Source organism: Pseudonaja textilis, chromosome 11 (assembly GCF_049901715.1).
Source record: "Pseudonaja textilis isolate UNSWEBS1 chromosome 11, rPseTex1.2, whole genome shotgun sequence".
In the NCBI taxonomy this organism is placed as follows: Eukaryota; Metazoa; Chordata; class Lepidosauria; order Squamata; family Elapidae; genus Pseudonaja; species Pseudonaja textilis.
The window spans coordinates 22,487,325-22,496,548 of NC_142000.1; the positions used below are offsets into that span (position 1 = coordinate 22,487,325).

General features: G+C 50.1%; 1 protein-coding gene across 1 annotated transcript; it reads right to left on the reverse strand.

Moving 5' to 3' along the window:
- Positions 1–10: 10 nt before the first annotated feature.
- LOC113454355 (telomeric repeat-binding factor 2-like) lies at positions 11–8,904 on the reverse strand. The gene is made up of 11 exons (XM_087940798.1): positions 8,874–8,904; positions 7,951–8,640; positions 7,728–7,811; positions 6,030–6,160; positions 5,436–5,522; positions 5,052–5,198; positions 4,280–4,626; positions 3,125–3,499; positions 2,705–2,787; positions 2,262–2,308; positions 11–289 (listed from the first exon to the last, which is right to left on the reverse strand). The coding sequence occupies exons 1-11, from the start codon at positions 8,902–8,904 to the stop codon at positions 134–136; spliced, it is 2,178 nt and encodes a 725-aa protein (XP_087796924.1). The 3' UTR covers positions 11–133.
- Between the last annotated feature and the right edge of the window lie 320 nt (positions 8,905–9,224).

Below are 9,224 nucleotides of genomic sequence, written 5' to 3' on the forward strand. Positions count from 1 at the left end.
ATACTGCAAATTACTCAATACAAAATGTTTTATTCTTTAATGTACATAACATATTAAAGGCATGGCAACAGTCAATTCAACACATCTACAGCACAACAACCCAACACATTTAAGGCAGAGTCTGCCCTCACATTCACTTCAATTCCAACTTTTTCATTGTTCTCCAGCGGTCCTTGATCATCACAGGGGTGCGATCCTTAAAAGGATAATTTTGAGAAATAACTTTCCAGTTTCCTTCCCCAAATTTCTCTACACCTTTCTTGATCCACATAGTCTCTTTTGAGGACCACTGCAAAAGAAATAATGGAAAACCTCATGAATAAGCAAGATTGGCAAACCTCATTTGCAGCTTAATCCTGCTGAAGAAAAATTAATAAAAATGTAGAAAATGAAAAAGAAAAAGATTCCCAGGGAACTCTATGTACCCATAACAGTTTTAACTTTATATTGGCCAAAACAAAACCTTAGTCTATGTGGAGATGATACTAGCTTTGCCAATTCTGCGGGAGGCTGAAAAGGCTTGAAACTGCAGCGGCCACAGCAGAGAAGCCCCTCAGCAACCATTTCCCACATTCCTGCCCTATCAGTGGCAATAACTATCTAGATCAGGGGTCACCAACCTTTTGACCTCGGACCACCAAACTTGTAATTTTAAATCCCAAGGACCACTAATACATTTTTTTAAAAAAACAATATATTTAATATAAATTTTTATTTTTTATATGAAATATAAATTTAATATTAAAAAATAATTTTTATTTTGTACACAGACACACAAATGCTTATTTAATTATAACAAAATTGTAAATGCTTAATCGTAACTGGGGCAGAGCCAAGGGAAATGGGGGCCTCTCTCATCCTGGGGGGTGGGGAAGAGGATTTAAGAAGCCACGGCTCCCCCTCAAAGGAAGAAAAGCAGCGCCATCTCGTATCTCCCCCAAGTCAGAAGAAACCTCTCCCTCCTTTGCCAGGTGTGGCTGCCTGGAATTGGGGGAGGGAAGGAGGGCCGGGCTCCTAATAACTAGGCAACACCCCCCCCCCGCCCGCCCCACTTCAGCCTCCATATAAGGACTCCCCGAGGCTAAGCTCCAGGTTTCTCCCGCTGCTTCCAAGCAGAGAAGGATCCTTCCCTGTGTGGAGGATGAAGGGGGGGGGGGGGGAGGATGTCAAGTCCAGAAAAGCTGGCCCGTCTTCCTCAGTGCTCTTTTGGTCTGGGCATTTGGTCTCTCCCCCCCCACCCCGCCCCCATCCAATGCCAAAGGAAAGCCAGCCGGGCTTCTCCTTCCCTCCTACCCTTCCCCCCACTCAATCTTACTTTGGGACAGAGCAGAGCACACTGGAAACGTGTTGCCTTTTCCAACGCACCTTTCCCCGGCACGCGCTCGCAATCCTTCGCATTCCTCCAGGCCTGCCTTGCTGAGGGGGAACAGCAGCCCTGACATCTCTGCTGCCCCCCCCCGCCCCCGCCCCAAAGGAAAAGCAAGCAAGCAGAAACAGCACTCGCTGGGGTGAAAGAGCAGAGATCGGAAGGCACAGGCAACAGAAAGGAGCACTTTTCAAAGGCGGCAGCTTCCACCTTCTCTTGCGTGCGCCTTCCTCGATCTCAGCTCTTTAGCCCCAGCAAGAGCTATGCTGCTGCTTGCTTTTCTTGTGCTTTCCCTGGACAGCGATGGCTGGGGCCGTGGAGGGGGGGCAGCAGAGCAGAGCGCCGAGGGAACTGGTGCCGCCCCCGCCGCCCCATTCCAGACCTCTGAACTGGATGGTGAGTGCAGACTTGCCCACTCCGCCCCCTCCCACCACCACCAGCAGCCAGTACTTTTCCTGCCTCGGGCCGTCCCTACAGCCCGCGGCCATTGAGGAAGAGTCCAGGCCAGGAGAGGCTAACTGGAAGGTGCGGGAGTGCTGCACAAAGGCCAACAGTGCAGCGTTCTTGCACCTTCCAGCCATCTCCATTGCCGCTTCAGCCCACCTGTGCCGCCAGCCCCCTCTTGCTGCAATAGCACTATTACCTCGTCCTGCCCCGCATGGGGCGCGCTGCTTTTTGCAGGTTTGCACTCAAACGAAGGGTAGGAGCCAGTGGGTGGGCAGGCTTTTGGGGGGGGGGGTTCTTTGGGGGGACATTTCTCTGCGGCCCACCAAAATTTTATCACGGCCCACCGGTTGGTGACCACTGATCTAGATTGTCCGATTATTTTTAGAAAGACGAAATGAGCAATTTGTCTTATTTAAAAAAGTCTCTGCTTGGGTTAGGTTACATTTACCTTCTTCTTAGAGCCAGAAGTGCTGGTACCAACTGACGACTCTGATTCTGAAAAGAATGAAAAAGAAATTAGCACCTTTGCAGAGGTTGAAAGGCACAACTCTTACCTGGGGATTATTTCTGCTATACACAGCCCCAGTGCTTCTGCCTTCCTGACTCGGATTTCAGGTGGTTTTGCCAGGAAAACACACCACCAGAAACGCAAGAGAGATGAGTGTTGCCTTCCAGGTGCAGAGAGGCTGCCCCACTCCTTTGAAGGACTCCCCTTCTGCCTCTCTAAGGCTTTAGCTGTCCCCCTTTGGCAGCCTCCATTCCCCCACACTCTCCCCAATAAGCAGGCGGCTCCTGGCCAAGGCGGCCTTTTTGCTGGCTTAGAGGAAATAAGGCTGAGGCTCCAAACTTGAGACCCACAAGGCCCAGCTCTTCCCAGAAGCCTCCACTCACGCTGGTCCATGAAGATCTCGTCCTCATCGCTCCAGGATTCCTTCTCTTCCTGCAGAACCGAAAGAGCTGCTTGCTTGGCCTTCCTGAAGCAGAAAAGAAATCCCCGTTACAGGTAAGCCCCTCCTGGGCTCTGAGAGCATCAAAACGCTTTCAGCCACAGAGGTGCAAACATCCAGGGGAAGTTGTTCTTATCCCAAATCACAACAGGAGTTCAAAAATAAGTTCCTTCAATCATCCTGATCCTCAGCCAAAGTGGAATAGCTCTGCTTGGGCACATCCCTCCCCCTTTAGGGAAGTGGCGATGGCCAAACCCTGCAAATTCCCCAGGAGATCTGCAAGAACAGGCACTCAGTGCCGGCATTTCCAAGACTGCAGCTTTGCCACCACTCCTAAAAGAGACCCAAACGGAGTCCTCCATACCTGGAACCTGGGGGCAAGGCATTTGGAAGGATCTCTTCACACTCTGATGACTGGACCTCCAAAGTCATAAGGGGCTTCATGGCCAAAGGCCTTGCAGGGGAATGCTTGAAATGCTTCTCTTTTCCAACCTGCATGTCACCTAGAGAGGACGGGGAGCCGTTCGCCTTCGGGTTGACCTCACATTGGACAGCAACATTATGTATCTTCTGGCGCTTGGCTCTGGGGGAGCCAGAAGGCAAGAGTGGCCCGGAGTAAGTCCAGTCAGTCTTGTCCAGTTGCAGGAACGTCTCCTCGGGGTCTGGGGCATCAGAAAGAATCTTGAAGGCTTCTCTCAGCACAGAAAGCACGTAGAAAGCCGGCTTCAGGCTTGAGGCCCTACAAAACACAGCAACCTCAGAAGCGTATCTGGAAGCTCCGCCAATTTCTATCCAGCTCACGGTCAAGGAGGCTTCTCTAGAGGAGGTCACTGCTGTGCCTCCTTCACCGGGGGGAAATTAAAACGCCCAGGACAGCAAGCAAGGACAACGATCCAAACAAGGAAACGTCTACTTGTGGAGTCACACAATCCTCTCTGGGAAAAGCTGCTTGTCAGCCAGAATAACTCCCCAAGTGCCATTTCATGCAGCCTGGAAGACCAACAGCTCCCAGATGACAGCACCACAGTGACCCAAAGCGGAGTAACAGTAACAGAAGGGCCACCATCACATTCATCCCCACACTGTTGCATCTCCTGGTATGTTGCACTGCAAGATCCTTCAACTCCCAACCAACGGATGAGAGCCCCAAACACAGGCAGGCAGAGACTAAAAGGTAAAGGAATCCGTGCAGAGAGGGAGGAACGCCCAGTGCGGGTTGGCAGTGTTCATTTAGATCCTGCGCTTAAGGAAACAGCCTTTTATATGCCACATAAATCTCTCCCCTCTGTTGCAGGAGACAAGGCCCAGCTGTTCAATTGTAAAGATTTGATGCACTGCTCTAAAGTCACTTTGAATATAGTTTAAATCATCCCCCAAATTAAAAGACCTCCCCAATTTAAATGTTTGCTTATATTTATAGAGTTCCCTGAACAAATATGGTTGCTCTAATGTCCTTTTGCCCCAATATTTGCTGTCCGCAGCCCTTGCTACACGGACTCTCATGCCAGGGAGGACTTACTGGGCAGAGTCGTTGGAAGCCACCGACACCGGGGGCATGGCAGCAGGCTCTGCGGTCCCTGTTGCTCCATCCACCTGTGGGGATGCTTGGGTGGGCTCACCGGCTGCCTCCACGCTGTCCAAAACGTTACCTTCGTCCGGTGCTGGCAAAGATTTTGCTACTGTCTCTCCGGTTCCTGCTCCAGACTCCGGCCTTCCTCCGGCCTCATTGAGTTTTCCTGCTCTCTCTCCCTTTGCTGCCCCAGAGGTCTCAGGGGCCTCTTCTGCAGCCCCCGAGACAGCCCTTTTCTCCTTGCTGGCTGCTCCTGCTGCGCTCTTCAGACGTTCATCACAATGCTTTTTTGCCAGCTTAAATAAAAAGCACGAGAGTCACCACGGGGTTTTTAATATGGTACAGAATCCAGACATACTTGCTTTTCCCACAAAATACTACTACTGTGGGAAAAAAATGGAACTCCTATCTATCTTAATCTCTTGCCATTGGTATAACTTTACATTATTACTGTTCCTAAATCTCTATCATCAAGTTCAATTTCTACTACTGTTATTTGTAGTACTCTATTTTGTTATTGTATTTCTTTCCTCTTTAAATCTTTCCATTTCCTTCAAGACTTTAACCAATCTCAATCTACATGTATGTTTTTGTGTTAACCATTAGATGTTGGACGTGTATCTTTGATCACATTAGTTAGAATGAAGTGCTGCAATGGCCATTGCAGAAATAATCAAATTAAACTCATTAAGACCAAACTGGCCTGAAAAGCAACACTCACCACTAAGAGAAATGGCTCAGAATCGTCCAAGTAAGATTTAAAGACGAGAAAAATCCGTTGCTGGAAAACTTTGCAGGACAAATTACAGATGGCTGGATGAGATGGGTTTTTCTTTCGGATGATGTGATTCAAAATTACAGACATTTGCTAAGCCAGGAAAAGAAGCAAAAATCAGGATCTCCGAAAAGGGCTAGAAGGGGGAGCTGATTGTGAATCAGGTGCAATCCGCAGTGCTCAGAAACAACCAGAGACCCACATGGCAGCCAAGTGTCTGATCTCCCTTGCCCCTTCACAGGAGATAGGGGATCCTTTCCCAGGGACCCTAGAAAGCCACTGGCTTTGTGAGGAAAGGATGCGTCACCGGGACATATCCAAAAATTTCACCTTGCAGTTTGGATCCTGTGACATGTGTTCTCTTAAGATTTTGCTGGCATGTTCATAATCTTTGTTCTGAATACAGGTGATAACAGCCTGAAGCAAAAAATTAAAAGAAAAATGCAAGCACACCTTTTGCTGCTTTCTAAATAAAGCGTTTGCTGGAAAGGTTTTACATGACCGACAGCTAAACCTTTCTCCAATTCCAAACCCCATGATGGAAACCAAGTGGAGATTGGGCCCATGGTAGCTGCCCTGCTTCCATTTTAGAAGTTTTGCTCTGAACATCCAAGGCCGGCTCTCTTGTGTTTTCACAACTTGATTTTCATCATCTGAGAGCATCCGGCCTTCCTATTCTTTTCTCAAAGTGACAAGAGTTTTGTGGCTATTAAATCTATATAACGCAAGTGAGTGACATTTGTAAATATAGTTAACAAACAGTTTTGAACTGGGAAAAAGAGAAAGGGAGAACTGGTTTTTTAGCAGGGAACTATATTACTTCTAGAACAAATCCCCAAGTGTGCCCCCTCCTTCTGCTTAAAAAGAGTGACCACTATCTCCACTGAAATTAGTGTCAACAGGAGATGAAAAAGTCATCCTTACAGCCTCTTTTATTCTTCTCTTTAATTCCTCTATTATTTCCCCACTGATGTGGCATTCCTCTCCGAGCTTCTCCAGAAGGACAAGCACATTTTCAAGAGGTGTGAGCTCAGTTTCTGAGTCAATGGGCCAATCTAAAGTAAAAAAAAAAAAAAAGGGCTTGTTACTTTTAAACTATGATAGCTCAGTGCACATTCATATACCCGCCCATATGCTTGGATTAAAGGGAATTTTCCTTTAGAAGTACATATGCATTCTTCAATTACTGCATGAATATTGGTAGAATAACCATTTTTAAAGCAGTACAACATATGATCCTGCAATTGAAAGGGAATCACTGAATCCACCACAATTAATCTGCTCAATGCAGTCATGAGGAGGGGCTGTTCAGTCTCAGCGGGGCATGGCTTGCATAGAGGAAGGAACTCACTAGCACCTTCAGACACCGGTTCTAATGTTAAGCAATTCTTATTACAGAGAATTGTAATAAATTGTTGTTTAAAATGTTTACATAGCCGCCCACCTTATTACAAACTCTAGACAGCTCCAATCAAAAATCAGATTTTCCCTGCCCCTCATCAATGTAAGAAATAAGTACATTCAAAAATAAAATGTTATGTAAGATGCCTAAAGGTTTCACAAATGGGGGTTGGACGAGATGACCTGCAGGGTCCCTTCCAATTCTGTTAATCTGTTATCAAATGAAATATATTTCCCTGTATCTACATGCTTTGCTTTTATACTTTTGACATGCTCCATTGTAAAGCTTTTTTATATTTTTATGTTATGTATAATATGCCTTTTATATTATGTTTTTTTTTTGGGGGTTGTTATAAAATAGTAGGATAAGATGAAACTAAAATTATATCTTCAGAAGTTAGAAAGAGGCCCTGATGAGGGATGCTACATTCCTTAATGCTAAGGAAAGATGCCACATAGGCAGCCAAATTAAGAGGTATGGATGCATCCCAGGAGGAGATAATTCTCCCTGGAGACATCCTAGGATTAGCTACAACACCTGAGGACATATCCAATGAGTCTGAACTTGGGAGGGAATGAGTGTCAAGAAGGAGGGAACTTGGGCGAGGAGATGAAACTGCATAAAAAGTATGTTTTGGAATGCAAAGGTCTGGCTTTTGATTTGAACCTGTTTGTTGAGGTTCTGAAGACCTCACTGTCACTTTGCAAACCTGTTATTTCTTTTTAATAGATGTTTTTAACAATCCAATTTTTTTTTGTTGGCTTTTAGTTATTTCCAACACCAAAACCAATTTGCCCCCTTTTTGAGGGATCCTTGGTGTCCTCTGAGCTTGGTTGTTGCAGACATTAAATTCCCAAACTAGGTAATATCATAAGAGATATTAATTAGCACTGCAAAAAAACCAAGCTGGGAGAGCACCAAGGGCCCCTGATTTCTACCCTCACCCAAACACGTTCTCCTTTATCTGAGACCTCTTTAACATTAGGGTGAAATCTACTTTTCTGTCCACTTAATAAAATTATTCCATGTCTTGGATTCTAGATCTTTACTCTCCCACCTCATCTTGGACAAAACACTGACAGGTTTTTCAGCCTCTCTTCGTAAGGATACGTTTCTAGTCCCTGATTCGACCCCTTTTTAAAAGAAAACGCGCCTCCGCCGGGCGCACAGCCACCCCGGCCCAGCGTTCCCGGGCAAAGAGGGGCTGCGCCCCCGCTCACCTTCCTCCAGCCTGGACAGGATCTGGATAATCCGCAGCTGGATCCGGAGCGGCTCCTCCAGGGCCACCGGCCGCGCCAGGACGGCTGGGGAACAAGGCAGAGGCGGTCAAGCGCTCCCGCACGCAGGCCCCGGAGCCCGCCCGGATGTCTGGGCGGGATCCCCGCGGCTGACCCCTCGCCGCCGGCCTCCCCCGCGACCGGCCTCCCGGGGCGATGGGCCTACCGGTGAGGACGTCGCGCAGCTCCCGAAAGTCCTGGCTGTTCCCGGCCCGGAAAGCCCGCAAGGCCTGGTGGGCGTAGAAGAGGACGGCCCAGCGGTTCGCCTCCGCCTCCAGCTCCATCCTGCGCGCCTCCGCCGCCTCCTCGGCCGCCGCGGCCATTCCAGCCCTAGCGAGGCCCCCCGCGCGCCGGAAGGCCGGCCGGAAGCTTTCCTCCTCCCGCCGCGGGAGCGCCTCTCCCAGAGTGCTTCGCGGGGGCTCTGGGGCGCAAGCGCACTGAGCGCCTGAGCCCCCCCGAGCCCCCCCCCGGGCGAGCCCCCTCGAGGGCGCCGGGACTTTGATGGGGCGGCCGCTTCCTTGCGCCCGGTTCCCCACCCGGGTCAGGGCCGGGCCAGGGTGCTGCCGCGAGTAGCCGGGCTCGCCCTGCCCGGGAAGCCGGGAGACGCTGCCTAAGGACCGGCTGGCCTGAGCGCGAGGCCTCTCTGGGCCGGGCTTCGGCCTGGGCCCCTTCGGCAACCGAGCGGGACTCAGCGGGGTTGTGTGGCCTCTTTGGGGGTGGCTGGCGATTCGCGGCGCCTCCCGGGACTCTGGATTGGGGGAGCGAGTGGCTCCCGCGGGCCCTTGCTCCACTCGGGGCAAGCAGCGAGATTCAGGGTCAAGCGGCTGTTGCCGCCGGGCGGAGCTTGGCCTTCCGCCTCAGAGGGGCTGCATCGCCCGGAGGGCCTCCGAGAGCTACTGGCAGCGAGCCTTTGCAGGGCGCAGCCCCCGGGCCTTCCCCGGGCCTGGCATGAGGGGCAGCCAAGCGTCCTTTTCTCCGTTCGCCTTGCCAGGAGGCAGGAACGGCCGTTCCGGCTGCACAGGACCCGTGGTTCCAAAAGATCGTGCAGGCTGGCGACATTCCCCACTGATGCTCCTTCCACAGCCTCACGCTTTTTACCAACTTCTGATGGGACCAGCATTGCTGCGATGCTCTTGGAGGGGATGTGGAAGCAAAAGGAAACTTAAAAATGGTTCTTCCAAGTGGCAACTAGTTGGGCTCGGGAAAGCTGGGTCCCTGCTGGTTGACCACTTGGGATGCCACGCCAGGGAGCCTTTCAGCCCTGTCTCCTGCCACCACTGCCATTTGGTGTTTATGTCTTCCGCTTTACCACATTTGGGAGCAGAATACGCACGGGGAAGGAGCTTGGGATGCCCCAGGTCAGCAGGCAAGGCTTTGGGGACCCCAGGAGAGGAAGCAATCCTCTGCAACTGGATGTGCCACAGGAACCATCAAGTGGGC

Excerpts from the sequence above, each read along its gene's own strand:
- LOC113454355 (XM_087940798.1), bottom strand. The coding sequence starts at position 8,904 with ATGCTGGTCCCATCAGAAGTTGGTAAAAAGC. Across the intron at positions 7,812-7,950 it reads GCTGCGCGACGTCCTCACCG|CCGTCCTGGCGCGGCCGGTG; the intron begins GTAGGCCCATCG and ends CTTGTTCCCCAG. Across the intron at positions 290-2,261 it reads CTTCTGGCTCTAAGAAGAAG|TGGTCCTCAAAAGAGACTAT; the intron begins GTAAATGTAACC and ends TTTCTTTTGCAG.